Source organism: Eretmochelys imbricata, chromosome 8 (genome assembly GCF_965152235.1).
Source record: "Eretmochelys imbricata isolate rEreImb1 chromosome 8, rEreImb1.hap1, whole genome shotgun sequence".
NCBI lineage: Eukaryota > Metazoa > Chordata > Testudines > Cheloniidae > Eretmochelys > Eretmochelys imbricata.
In genome coordinates, this window is record NC_135579.1 from 3263337 (window position 1) to 3277917 (window position 14581).

The following is a 14581-nucleotide window of genomic DNA, read 5'->3' on the forward strand; positions in this document are numbered from 1 at the left end:
TTCCGTGGGAATCAGGGTGATAGAGTCTAGCCCTCTGAAATAACTTATACTGGTGGACTATGATTTGATCCCTGAGTATAGTTAACATGAATATCTATACAATACATATTTTAAATTCGTTAGTTGGAAAATGTCTCCACTAAATTGTAAGAGTAGATGAGATACAGAATTTGATTGCCAAAACTAGTAATTCATGTCACTAAACAATTTTTTTCTTTCTGTTTCTTTTCTTCCCATTTCTTTCACTGGGAATCCCATTGTTCTCCTTTTCTATCTAAATAAAGTCACATGAACTGCATGTTGTTAGTGCTGTATGTTGTGATGACAAACTTTATGGTGTGTACAAAGATGACCTGATCTGTTGCACTCAGACCCCTGTATGATCAGAACGCAAATATTCTAACCATGTTCCTTGTTTAGCAGCTAGGAAAATCAACCTGTTGCAAATTGAGGGCCCAATCCTGCTCCATTTGAAGTCAAGGGGGAAATTTGCCATTGACTACAGTTGGACTTTTGAAGAGTTAAAATGGGAGTCTCCAGGGACAGTGTGTTCTAGCACATGGACAGATTTTCTCAACACTGTCAGATCCTATCCAGGCTGGCAGTTGCAGCATCTGGTCCAGAAATCCTGTAGCAAGCCGGCCTAGGGGACGTGTGGCAAGGCATGCTTCACTGTTATTCTGGAGCATGCCCTCTGGGGAGCTGGCTGCTTCTCCTAGCCCAACCCATTATGCCTCCTTGGCCTGGGCTGGACATCTCTGTCTCTCCTTGCGCTCTCAAATACAGTGAAAGGATCCCAGCCTGCTGCATGGCTGGGGAGAAGAGGCATCGTGTGCTCTCTGCCCTGCCCATCCCTGGGCACTAGGGAAGCAATTCTAGTCCTTGGCATGTGGATTGCCCTGGAATTAATCATTTCTACTGCAGTAAGTGCAAATATTCAGTGAAAATGTTTAACTCCATATCAAAGCAATAACATTTCTCTAGGTGTCCAGTGAGTCAATACTTACACAGTATGTAAAGGGAGTAAAACTACTTTTTTGAGGGGAAATAATAGTTATAAGAGAAGCTGGAAAGGGTTTTATGTCTACTATAGCTATTTTCCAGATACCTAAAAGGGCGGTTGTGTATCAATATAAATAGCATAGATACGTGTTGGATTTCCTATAGATAATATATCCCAGGTTTTAAGGTGTCTAAGGATTTACCCAGTTAAAGAACATAGCTAGGTTCCATTTACACTACACATTGTGACCATGTTGCAACCAGGTCCCCTGATTCTATTATATCTGTAGTGTGGATGGACCCTTAAAAGAAAAGTCTTATAAATAGCTAAAAATGCCTGTTAGCTCTTAAATTGGCTTCTGATTGAAATCTGATATGGCTCTGGAGAATGCATGTGGGCAAATGTGCTAATTCCCACACAAGCATGTTTCCAAAGTGTAAAGCAGCTGTTAGCAGGATTACTCCCTGACTCTGACCTCCCTCTCCCCGCACTTTCCCTTTTATAGATTCCGGGGATGGTAAAAGGAGACACTTGACTGGGCCATTACAATGTGCAGGAAGCTAGAGCTGCTGCTTTCCATTAATAGTCTGAATGTTGTGTGTTCTATTGGGAGACTGAGGTACCTAACAAAGGTATCCTTTGCCTTTTCGGGGGGAACTGCCTTGTGAGCTCTCCTTTGGCCATCGTTCTGATTGGGGCCCTGATCTTGCATGCATGCCCATGAACCTCAGTGGAAATTGGGAGCATTCAGCATCTGCCAAGAGACACTCAGGGTCTGAGCATACACAATTGCTGTCAATGGGAGTGGGACCGGGTGACTGGCCTCTTTAAGAGGGAGCTGGTGTGGGAGGAGGAGAGGTCCAATACACCTGTGACTGGGCCAGAAAGTGAGAGTGAGTGTGGGGAAGAAGGCTGAGCTCCAGCTAGGAAGAGCTGGGAGTGGCTGTTTGGTGAAGAGCAGACTGGGACAGTTGAAGAGCTCTAGGACAGGCAGAAGATGCCAAAGCTGAGTATTAACTATTGTGGTATGGTGGTGGACTTTCACAAAGAGATTTTTCTCCTCAGTGTATGTCGGTCATTTGAATTCCCCACGTTTCAGTCTGTTGTCCCTTATTGTGTCATGATCCCAAAAATTCTCTGCTCCTTCAGAAGGTTCTCTAGCTAAACTAGTGGGCTGAGTTTTTCAATGTTACCTCAGCATTTTGATCACCCAGGAAAATTCTGTAACCAATACACTCACTATAGGTAAGGGTCCCTCTGTCATTTAAAAAGGTGGTTTGATAATTTACTTTATAGACATCTACACACCCAGGAAATCGCAGGGAAATGCCCACTACGCCACACACTAACCAGATGAGTCAAGACCTGGTCTATTTACAGCTGTGGTACAATGTAACAACTTAGGTCACAGGTGTGACTTTTTCCCCCAGTATAATTATAATGGTACAACTCCTGCGAACGCAGTCATAGCAATATGAAGGTGGCTTTTGTCAGTTTAGCTATTCCTCTTATGGAAATAAGTTATATTCGGATAAGCATATTTATACAAGAATAACTGTTTCCATGCTGGAGGAATTGCACCATTTTTAACTAGGCAAGTATAATTAAATCAGTACAGTTTTTTTGACCCATGAATTTCACCACAGCCAAGGTCATTTAGTTGTAAATGGAGAAAGCTCCAGTGTAATTAATCATCCTTTGTTTTAACATCACCAATCCCTCTTTTAAAAAGCACAAATCGTGGTTTGATATTTTGTTTGTTAGTCCCATTAAAAACAGACTAGGACCAAGCCCACATCCAGTATACTATCAATCTATGGCATGTCTCCCTGTTTCGGAAAGGACAGCTGCTCGGAGCTCTGCAAATATTTCCTGCCATTCTGAATGGAAGGGGAAAAACGGAGGCTAAATCAGATGATTTGGGACGAGCTGAAGCCCTTCCGAACTGTCACCACCTGAAATAGTGAAGTCAGCTGTTAAATTGTCAGGTGCTTCTACTGAATCCCAGTCTCCTCCCTTTGATAATGTCAAAAATATTGGGTGACAAAATGTTTTAATACAGAAGGATTTAATATTCTGTTCAAGTCTGTCAGGAATGTGGATGCTCCCCCGGTCAAGGCAAGTGTCTCAAATGCTGAGCAGCAAAGCAGTGTTCCCTTCTCTGTCTGGGACCGCCATTTTTGGTAATACTTCCTCCAGAGTCAATCTTTTAACGGTGATTCCTTAAATAGCCTTTCCTTTTCCCTAAAAGAGTTCCCCTGAAATATCACTGAGGTTCTTTTAATCTGATGCAAATCCAAACTATTAGAACATAAGAATGGTCTGACCCAGCATGGCCAATGGTCCATCTAGTCCAGTATCCTGTCTTCCTGTGGTTGACGCCAGATGAACTGAACAGGGCAATTATTGAGGGATCCATCCCCTGTCGTCCAGTTCCAGCTTCTGGCAGTCAGAAGGTTAGGGACACCCAGAGCATGGGGGTCTAGTCTCTGAACAGGTTTATTACTTTAACAAGCATTCTTTCTATTTCCTTGTTTGAATGACTCCTAATTCATGATGAATGACGAATTCTTTGTCCTTGTATAGTGTCTTCGATCCAAGTCATTAAAGTGCTTTACAAACACTAATGAATTCATATTAGCTTCACAGCAACACTATCTCATTGGCAAGTATCAGTGTCCCCATTTTATAGGTGGGGAGATGGAGGTCCTTGTTTTTAGACCTAACTAATCATTTGCATGCAACCACCCTTGATTTGTGTGCTCATTTATAGTCACTGGGCAGGAACACTTTTAAATTTGCCTACGTCCCATGGGAAGTCCATGGTAGAGCTGGGAACAGAATCCAGATTTCCTGGGTCCCACTTCGGTGCTTTAATCACAAGATCAGCATTCGATAGCAGAACTGGGAAGCACATGTAGGAATTCCATTTCCTCAATGTGACTATCAATTAAGTTACTAAATAGTCTACAGCTGACCTTGCAGGTGTGAATCAAGCAAAAATCCCCACTACTTCAGTAAGACTTTTCTGAAGAAGGGGGTACAGGAAGAGGCTTCAGAAGTGCTAGATGGGATGTGACTAATTCCTTTGCCAGAGGCAGCCATGCAACCACAAGAGCCCTGTTAAGCCTAAAATACTCTGGGCCGCTCCATGTGAACATGTCTGAACAATAAACAACGCACAACTGGACAGTGTAAGGTTCTATTTTTATAGATGGGGTTTCTGATGACTGTAAATTAAGAGGTCGAAGCTCATATAACCAAAATCCAATGATAATAATACTGTCATATAATGTGTAATTTATTAAATGTTGTTGTTTTTTTATAATTCTTGGGTGCTACCAAAAATCACAAACACCTCCTGACTGAACCCTACAATGATTATGACACTGTTTCTTTCTCTTTTTGGTGTGTCTGTTTGAAGTATACATTTTTGGCTCAATCTTCTGATTGAAGAGTAGATGTGGGAACTTTGGAAGAAGGTTTGCTGCATTATAGGAAGCCAGATTGTTTTCAAAGATATGCCAGGCATTTACACAGCCTCTGCACAAGTGTCTTTTCTATTTGCATTATTGTAGTTCAATATATGTACTGAGAGGACAAAGCCCCGTGGTGCTCTGTCTGACACACTGTCTTCTGTAATAGCATCATTACAAACTGTGATACAGACACAACTTCCGTGGTGGTGTGGATGACTGCATACTGGAGGGGGTGCGTGCCAGTGGTTAGAATGCGGATCTGGAAATCAGGAGTCCTGGTTTCTGTTCCAGCTGTGACACTGATTCATTGTGAGGTTAGAACATGCAGCTTCCTGGTTTCTGCTCTGACCTGTGAGACATTCATTGGATGAAGCAGGGAAAATCCTTTAACCTCCCCATGCCTCAGTTTACCAATATGTAAAAGGTAACACTCCTCTACTCCACTGCGGTGTTTTGAGACCCAGCTGTGACCGTGTATTGATGCTACTCAGACAAGGACTACTTGCCCCATTGACATCATGGGACTGCTTGCATCAGTAAGGGAGGTAGGGAACAGGTCCTATACTAACTAGTTAAACGATGAGTGCTTTGAAACAGTTGGGCACCAGCCCCTGTGAAGCCGTGGTGTTCTTCTAACACAGTTTGTCCACCACGCTGTGAAAAGTAGACAAGGGGGGAAGATCCTGATGCTAGTAAAGCTATGCCACATAGCTGCCACAATTTATCTTTTTCTTTCTTCGGACCAAGGGTCTGCAGAACTTACTCAACGCCAGCTGCCCTCTGCTCTTACCCCAAGTCAGCTGCCATTTTGAGGGCAAATGAGATCTGTCTTATTCATTGTGATAGTACCTAGGATTCCCAGTCATGGATATGCACAAACATAGATGAAAAAGTTGGGCCCTGCAAGCCTTTGTTCTCTCTATCTCTGTCTCTCTCTGATTTGTGAAAAGGTGAAGAGCTGGCAAGACACACAAAACCACCACTGACCAGCTGCGATTGTAACATTTCCTCGAAGAAGTGATAACTGTCACAACCTGGCTCAATAGCTCTCTGGAAGGACATCAGTCTGTTGGGTCCCCTTTGTTCCTAAGCCACCGGGCCTGGCCAGAGCCAGGTCACTGTTCCTAGCTCTGGGTCTCTAAGGGTATGTCTATACTGCAATTAAACACTGGTGGCTGGCCTATGGCGGCTGGCTCTGGCTCATGGGGTTTGGGCTATGGGGCTGTTTCATTGAGGAGTAGATGTTCCAGATAGGGCTGGAGCCCAGGCTCTGGGACATTCCCTCCCTCATGGGGTCCCAGGCTGTAGCTTGAGCCAGAACATCTACATCTCAATTAAATAGCTCCATAGTCCAAGCCCTGTGAGCCCGAGTCAGCTGACCTAGGCTAGCCCCGGCTGTTTAATTGCAGTGTAGACATACTCTAAGGCACACTCCCAGTGCAGCCCACCTCTCCTTGGGACATAGGGCTATGCTGCCTGGCCACCTCAGAGCCAGAACTAAAGACTCAGCCCTCTGGAGCCCCCAGCTGCATAGGTGTTCCACCTTTCTGCAACCTCTCAGAGCATGGAGATGGAGTTAACCCCTTCAGTGACAACGTGGAAGGCAATCAAGGAATCACGGGCTTAGCAAATGGATTTCTTTACCACAGGCAATTTTACATTCAGGAAAGCTCTAGAGCATCCCAGATCTTGGCAAACTAACAAACCGGCCTGCGTTGTACACCCTCTTACACTGCCCTCACCCCTTCGGTGAGCCTGAGGTCTGGTCAGCATTTCAGGCTAGGCAAAATTCCTCTTTCCTCCTCTCTCTCACTAGCCCAGTCTTGTGGCACGCAGCAGTGGGTGAGCACGCTTCTCAGAGAGCATCCTGCCCTTAAATACAGTCTGTAACCCCGTTTGCCCTGTGCCCAGATGGGACATTCCAGCCCACACCCATGCGTGTCCCAGGTGAAGAAAAACCATTATCCCCTGCGGCGGGCCCATCACGGAGAGTCATTCACAGATAATCCTTCTGCCAGGTGAAGTTGGCAACAACAAGGGCCGGATTCAGTAGCTAGAGGTTTATCTCAACCCTACAAAACAGAACCAGCTTGAGCCACCTCCCCCTCAGTAACCTGGGAAAATTTTCCACCACCGCCGAGCGTCTCCGAGAGGCGATACTTCCCCACTTCTGGGTAAAACAAATGAGAAGTTTTATTACCAGGGAAAGGGAACTGAGCACTGGTTTTGGAACCACCACCCCTCCCCCCGCCTTCACAAGCATAAGCAAACCAGAGTACACTGGGCAGCGTCCTTCGCCTCAGCTCCTCGCCTTGTGGTGCGAAAGTCCGACAAACCGATGTTCCTTTCGCACCCCACTGCCCTCGCCCTCCATCGCACCCCACTCACAGGGGAGAGTTCAGAGGTACGTCCAGGAGAGTTCACCGCCCACCCCGGGGCGGGGAAGACATCACCTGGCGCTTCTGCTGCTATTGCTGTGGCAGCTGGCCCCCAGCTGCAGCGGTTCGCTCGGCGTTGCTGCCTGCGGCCCACCTCTGCGCCACCGTTCACGCCGCTGCCATTGGCTGCTGCACTGGTGCTTCCCGCACTGCCCCGGCCTCTCTACTGCAACGTCTGGGACGCCACATCCAAGGTCCCGCCACTCACCACAGCGCTCGGTGCTTTCAGCAGCGGGCGCGGAACCTCCTGGCTAGTCCAGGCTAGGCAGCCCCTTTCCCAGAAACGCTGCCCCGGAGCAGGTCTAAGGCTCAGGCTTTGCCAACACAGCTCTGTCTGCTCAATACCTAGGCAGAGTAGGTGTGTTCATGTGAATACGGTCCGGTCCTGAAGTCTTTTCCCCCAGCTCATCACTAGAGGTCAGGGGGTGCACTCATTCAGATCCAGCTTACACAAAGCTGACGGCCCTCCATGGTTGCCTCTTTGATAGTCCCCTCCAAGCTGCCCCACCCTGCTGCCTGGCAGGGCAGTGTCTGGAATAGACCTGCCTTCTCAAGGCACAGGCTGGTTTTTCAACCCAGAACACAAAATGGCAGCTAGCACATGAAATGGGAGACTGGGTACAAAAATGGAAGTCACAAAACAAAATGGAGTTCACAGTTCAATACAGACATCTCCCCCAGTCACAGTAACCATTAAGGGTCCTGAATGTTCTTTTACCAGAGACGTTTAGTAACATTGGGAAAGCTCCTGGAATTAGGGCAAGACAGAAAATCATTACAGCCCCTAGCAAACCTTTCTTCCAAATGGAATCTTAATTTTCCATCATCCTGATTTATTGGTATACTCAGGAAGACAACACAGATCCAGCATGCATATAGAAACCATCTGCTAACTGCTCCTTTCTAAGTGAGTTTGCTGATCACTCTCCTACAGTCATTTTTACTGTAGAGGGGAAAGTAGAGGATTTTATGGATCATACAGATCAATAATCTTCTGAAGAGTTTGGACAGCAAATAATGAGTTTACTTGGCCTCCTGAGACACCACAATACCAAATCTCTTTCAAAGCACCAGAGCCAAATGCTTCCAATCTCTATCTGCCTGTACACTTTAACACTTGAGTTACCACTCAAGAAAGAGATCTTGGAGTCATTGTGGATAGTTCTCTGAAAACATCCACTCAATGTGCAGTGGCGGTCAAAACAGCAAACAGAATGTTGGGAATCATTAAGAAAGGGATAGATAATAAGACAGAAAATACCATGTTGCCTCTATATAAATCCATGGTAGGCCCACATCTTGAATACTGCGTGCAGATGTGGTTGCCTCATCTCAGAAAAGATATATTGGAATTGGAAAAGGTTCAGAAAAGGGCAACAAAAATGATTAGGCATATGGAACGGCTTCCATATAAGGAGAGATTAATAAGACTGGGACTTTTCAGTTTGGGGAAAAAAGACAACCAAGGGGGGATATGATAGAGGTCTATACAATCACAACTGGTGTGGAGAAAGTAAATAAGGAAGTGTTGTTATTTACACCTTCTCATAACACAAGAACTAGGGGTCATCAAATGAAATTAATAGGCAACAGGTTTAAAACAAACAAAATGAAATATTTTTTCACACAACGCACAGTCAACCTGTGGAATTCCTTGCTAGAGGATGTTGTGAAGGCCAAGACTATAACAGGGTTCAAAAAAGAACTAGATAAATTCATGGAGGCTAGGTCCATCAATGGCTATTAGCCAGGATGGGCAGGGATGGTCTTCCTAGTCTCTGTTTGCCAGAAGCTGGGAATGGGTGATAGGGGATGGATCACTTGGTGATTACCTGGTCCGTTCATTCCCTCTGGGGCACCTGGCATTGGCTAGATGGATCTTGGGTCTGACCTAGTATGGCCGTTCTTATGTTCTGACTTCTGATTTTTAAACATAGATCCCTCTCAATAAAAATGACATGCCTATATCTTCAGGTCATGATCTTTAGCTACATTTATTATGAATCACAGGAGGACAATTCATAAAGAAATCCACATCTATGGGAGCACATCTTGCGGGGTGGATGAAGTTTAAGCTGGTGTAGATCTCCCCACCTCAGCTCCGCTCCATAGCTGTCCCTCTTATCCTGCTCTGTCCCTCTGAGCTCCCTTCCCTTTTCTTTCCATGTAGCAGATCCCCTCCTAAGTAAACCCACCAAAAGGAAGAAAAACATCATGGAACTAACGTGACATTTGCTGCCATCCCACTGCTCTCACAGCATGTGTGTCCTACGACTTCCCCCACCTGGGTCTGCCTTGTCGATTTAAATTGCCAGCTCTTCGATACAGGAATCATCTCTTTCTAGGTTTGTATAGCACCTAGAACAATAGGGACCCATTTTTGGCTGGACCTTAGGCACTGCCCTAATAAACATGGTTAATCATCCTCATCTTTGGGGAAAGTGTGGACATTCATGCTGAGACTCTAAAGAAAACGTAAGCAAAAGTAGATAATGTGATGTGTTTCCTTGGATCAATGAGTAGAAAAGGGCAGAAGGGACCATTATGATCAACTAGTCTGACTTGCAAAACACAGGCCACAGAATCGTAACTGGTAGTCCCTGCATAGACCCCAATAACTTGTCCTCATTTCTTCTGGTGTAGAATTGAACCATGAGGAAATGTTTCTCTTTGCCCTAGAAGGCCTGGTCTTTGCTTGAGCAACTCAAACTCTATTGTGTTTTCAGCTCTGGGAACTGGGTGGACCACTTCACCGGGGGAGGCTAGGTCTGTCTATGCAGGAGCCTGGTGCCTGTGATGGGATGAAACTCCATCATGGACTAGGATGGGTTAAAAGCTCGTTAGTCTAATCTATTACACCTGTGCCATCATTAATTAGTTGAAGGAGGGGCCTAAGAGACAGCAGATGATAGATTAAAGGACACCTGGGCCTCATAAAATGTGGAGTGGTCAGTCTGGGGGTGTACAACCACAGGGAGTGGGTAGGTTTCTTTTGAAGACCCTGAGCCAGGATCTGCAGAAGAATGGTTCTCCAGGGGATCCAGCCCAGGGGCTGACTGCTCTGCACCAGAGCAGAGGGCAAGACTCAAAGGTAACCAAAAAAGGGACTGAGATTCGGGTGACCTGAAGGACCTGAGGCTTGTTGGGACTCTTGAGTTGTACTGTTGTTACCCCAGAAGGGGTTATGTTTGGCTGTGACTTGGCGGTGGGCCAAACCACATCTCTAGCACTGGTTTTTGTGTGGCAAGCTGAGAAGACCTACTGTTGGGGAGGAAACTGAGGCAGAAGGTGCTGGTAGTGCTGTGTTTGAGCAGAAGGGGAAGCTATGAGATGGCCATGCCCCAGGACACAGCCCCTAGCCATGGCACGCTCCTGAATTCTATTGGCTTGGAGATGTATTTATTTTCCTGGGGGTACATCCACAGGGCTGGTGGGGAGATAAGGACAGCGATACTGGGTCAGACCAAAGGTCCATCTAGCCCAGTATCCTGTCTACCGACAGCGGCCAGTGCCAGGTGCCCCAGAGGGAATGAACAGAACAGGGAATCATCAACTGATCCATTCCCTGTCACCCATTCCCAGCTTCTGGCAAACAGAGGCTAGGGAACCAGCCCTGCCCAACCTGGCTGACAGCCATTGATGGATTTATCCTCCATGAATTTATCTAGTTCTTTTTTGAACCCTGGTATAATCATGCATATGTCAGAGATAATGCATATATCCCCCTGGCCCTGCCCAAGAACCTCTGCACCTCTGGTGCAGCCTGTGTGGGGTCCAGCCCCTAGACTTGCTGATGCAGAGGTGGGAGAGGGCTGCTCCAGATTGCATCGTCTGGTCATGCTCCTGAGAGGGCCATTGCAGCAGTTAGGGATGTCCTAGCCACAGCCCCCTGTCTGCCAGCCATGCCACTTCTGCTAGGGACAGAGAGGGGATTAATTATGAAAATGGATAGAAACACTCAGTCCAGGCCCCCTGCTGCTGTTTGTCTGGAGAGTAAATTCTGTTTGGTTTGCCCTGTGCCTAAGTTTTCAGTGCGTTATAGATTTTTTGGATTGCCAACCTGTATCTCCAGTGGGGGAGCAGTTAGGCAGGAGGCTGGAGGTTTGGGAAGTTAGGTGGGGGACAGCTGGGGCTTTGGGGATTGTGGGTAAATGCATTAGCAGAATGTTTCCTTGAAAGGAAAGAGTTCATGGTGTCGCCATTTAAACTGCCATCATTAGGCACCAGAGCTAACGCTTAGTTGAGATGATGAGCCAGATCGTTAGCAGGGCTCAGCGATTGCTTCAGGCTGCCTGCAGACTCCGGAAGACAACCCTGGCTCTCTTGGCGCATGGTTTGCTTTTGGGCGGTTTTCTGAGAGCTGGCAATGCCCAACTCCGCACGGGGGTGGCATGTGCACAGGGGCTGGGCGCACAGCTCGGGGGATTGCCTGATCAGACCCTGACATCTCTGACACTGATCCCCCCCTCCCACCACCCCCTTACCTTAAACACTGAATCTGGGGGGAAGGGGGCAGCTTCGGAACCCAAACCTAGATGTGGCCTCTAGCCCTATAATGGGCTAAACCCAACCCCCTCCCCATCTGAAGGGCCCCACTCTGGGGGTGACCCAGTGCCTTATCCCTGGGCTCGGCGACAGGGTCAGGGTCGCTGCCCCGCATCTGCCTGGCGGAGGGACGCCCCCACTGGGCGGACTCGGGGGCTGGCTCCTGGCTGGGCGTGGGGAGACGGCCCCGACCTCAGAGCGCTGCGGGGAGCGGCCGCCAGTTCGCCGGGCTGCATCCGAGCCTGCGGCGAGCCGCCGAGCGAGCCTCCGCGGGGATCCCCGGCGCCGGCGGGCGCGGAGCCTCGGCCAGCCCCCGGCGGGTCCGGAGGGTGCCTGGGTGCCAGCCGCCCCGAGGAGCCATGCCTGGGGCTGCGGGGCCAGCCTGGGGCTCCCCGGCTCCTTTCCTGCTGCTGCTGCTCCCCGCCCTGGAGCCCGCAGGCTGGAGAAGTAAGTCCGCGGGGGAAGATGCCGGGGAAAGGGACCCTCAAAGCCGGGGGGGACGATCCGAGCTGTGGGAACCCAGAGCCAGGGGCTGGCTGGGTCGGGTGAATGTGTGGGGCTTTATTCTAACCCTGGCTCCTGGCCATGATAATGTACCTTCCCTCCCCTGCCCCCCCCCCTTTTTTTTGTTCTTTTATATCTTCCACTCACTCCTTCAATCCCTGAACAGAAGGTTTGCCGGCATGAATAGCGCAGCCAGCCTCCTAGCAAATCAACGAGAACACCCAGAGAACACGCATTGCAGGCTGCGCCCATAGACAATCCTCTCTCTTTTTTTTTTTTTTTTGCTGCTGTTTGTGAGGTTTGGGGGATACGTGGTTATAAGCAATGTCTTGTCTGCTGCTGGGACCAGGGTCCGTCCAGGATGTCCCCTGGGGATTTCTAGCGGCATGGAATGGCAGAGGTTCCTATCTCTCTCTGCAACACACTCCCAGCTGCAAAAACCCAGCTCAGCAGGAAAGCAATGATAGCGGTGGTTGGGTGATAGCCCTAATTGCAGGTCAGCAGGTTGCAGGCAGGCTGGGATTGACATTAGCTGGGAGGAAGAGCTCTGTGCCTTCCAAAGCTTGTTTCTTTTGGCAACAGATAGCCCCTTGTCTCATTAAACCCAGGGGCATTTTTACCTGGTGATTAATCACAGGGTCCTAATAGAATAAGATTCGCTTCCCACTTCCACTTGCTGTCACTGTCTCCAGTGGATTACCCTCTCCTCTGAGTGTCTTGTGAAGGCGTTGACACCAGGGGCTTTTACACCCGAGTCAAATGCTGGAAAGACAGATACGGCAAATTATGTATTTCAGCTCACTCTGCTTGGGGCAGCATTCCATGATACAGATCTGCTGGACGGGGTCTGGAAGAGTCTTTAAAGAGAACTGGTTCCCTCTAGAACTCCATGAGTTTAGATATCATGAGAAGTTCTGTCCCCATTCTCCTTCCCAGACCTGAAGAAGAGGTCTGTGGAGCACAAAAGTTTCTCTCTTTCACCAACAGAAATTGGTTCAATGAAAGATATCCCCTGACCCTGGCCTTGTCTCAGGGGAAAGAATAGACAGACCTGCTTTAAAGGGGAAAGCACCATTGGGCATTGCTATGGGATTGTTGGACAGGTCGGCCATGCCTGTTAGTTTCAGACTAAGAGAATTATTTAAGTGCTTCAGGGAGTTTCTCCATCTTTGTTCCAGCAATTAATGTGCCTTTTACAACTCCTATTTAAAAATCCTCTTCAACAATTACTGCTCTGTCCAGCTGCACTTATCCATGGTTTGTATATTTATTACTGGCCTGATCCAGAGAGGAGCTGAGCACATGGCCCCTCATCCAGCACAGCAGAAGTTTTTAAGCCTCATTTAAGTCGATCAGATTTCTCATGTGCTAACATTTAAGCACATGCTTAAGTGCTCTGCTGGATCAATGCCTGTGCTTGTATACGTCTGTACTCTCAGAAATGTAGATGTAAAAAGTTATAGGGAAAATCTTTTCTGCTGCTAATATTAAACAATGTGCTTAGATGTATTTAGAGACATTAGTGGCCAAATAATTCAAACAGTTCTTGCTTTTTGCTGTTTATATGCCGTCTTTTGAAGGATCTGATCCTGTTCCATTAAGTCAAGGGCAATATTCCCGTTGTCTATGATGGGGCAGGATTAAACCCTAAATGCTGGGCTTTGCAGTGGAGTTTTGATTCTGAGCAACTGTCTGTGCTCCCCAGGAGAAAACAGCAGTGTTGGCCCACAGCTATACCAGGAAGAAATAACACCCCAGTGGAAAGCCACAGGAAACACCACCATCAGTGTGAAGGTATGTCATATGACCCTGTTGACAGGAAAGGTGCTCTTAATTTTTTTTTTTTTTCAAATATTATCACCCAAGGTGTGACATGGTTGACTGGATCTGGTGATGTCTCTTAAATTCTTCAGACCAAATCCCGGTCACTGTAGGCACATGCAGGCTATAGGAGCATTTCAGAAACCGCACCAGCATAGTGGGGAGCTGTTAGCTGTGATCTGGTCTCTCCCCAAAGCTCCCAGGCTGCAATGCACCCGCTTGGCATATGGTGCCGTAGGGGAGCGCTACAGAGAGGGGCTAAGCATGACCTATAAGATCCCCTGCCCAGTGGCGATAAAGCGCTGCTCTCTGTGCACAGGATCTCAGCTCCAAGCTGGAATTCTACCTCCATAAGGATCTGTGCAGAGAGCCACTACTGATCAGAATATGAATGCGGACTGTGCCCTGCCTTTGTGGCGGATGTGTGCTCCAGGTTTGGAGACGGAGCTTAGTCTGTACCCTAAGCAATAATAACAAATAACTCTGGCTGCTATATCACTTTCCATTCTGAAGGACCCCAAAGCGCTTTAGACTATGGGCATGGCTACACTTGCAGATGTCGAGTGCTTTGAGTTAAACCTGCCTTCAGAGAGCGCAGTCGGGAAAGCGCTGCAATCTGTCCACACTGACAGCTTCAAGCGCACTGGCATGGCCACATTTGCGGCACTTGCAGTGGCATTGGGAGCGGTGCATTATGGGCAGCTATCCCAGCATGCAAGTGGCTGCAATGTGCTTTTCAAATGGGGGGCGGGGGTTGGGGTGGAGTGTGACAGGGAGTGTGTTGTGTGTAT

General features: G+C 47.8%; 1 protein-coding gene across 1 annotated transcript in view; it reads left to right on the plus strand.

The window, feature by feature from the left end:
• Positions 1–11741: 11741 nt before the first annotated feature.
• The window catches only part of ADAM19 (ADAM metallopeptidase domain 19), a 52368-nt gene continuing 49528 nt past the window's right edge, over positions 11742–14581 (plus strand). The window contains exons 1-2 of the mRNA XM_077824469.1: positions 11742–11912; positions 13675–13763. Of these exons, the coding sequence (XP_077680595.1) occupies positions 11825–11912; positions 13675–13763 (177 nt within the window). The 5' untranslated portion in view covers positions 11742–11824. The remainder of the gene's footprint in view (positions 11913–13674; positions 13764–14581) is intronic.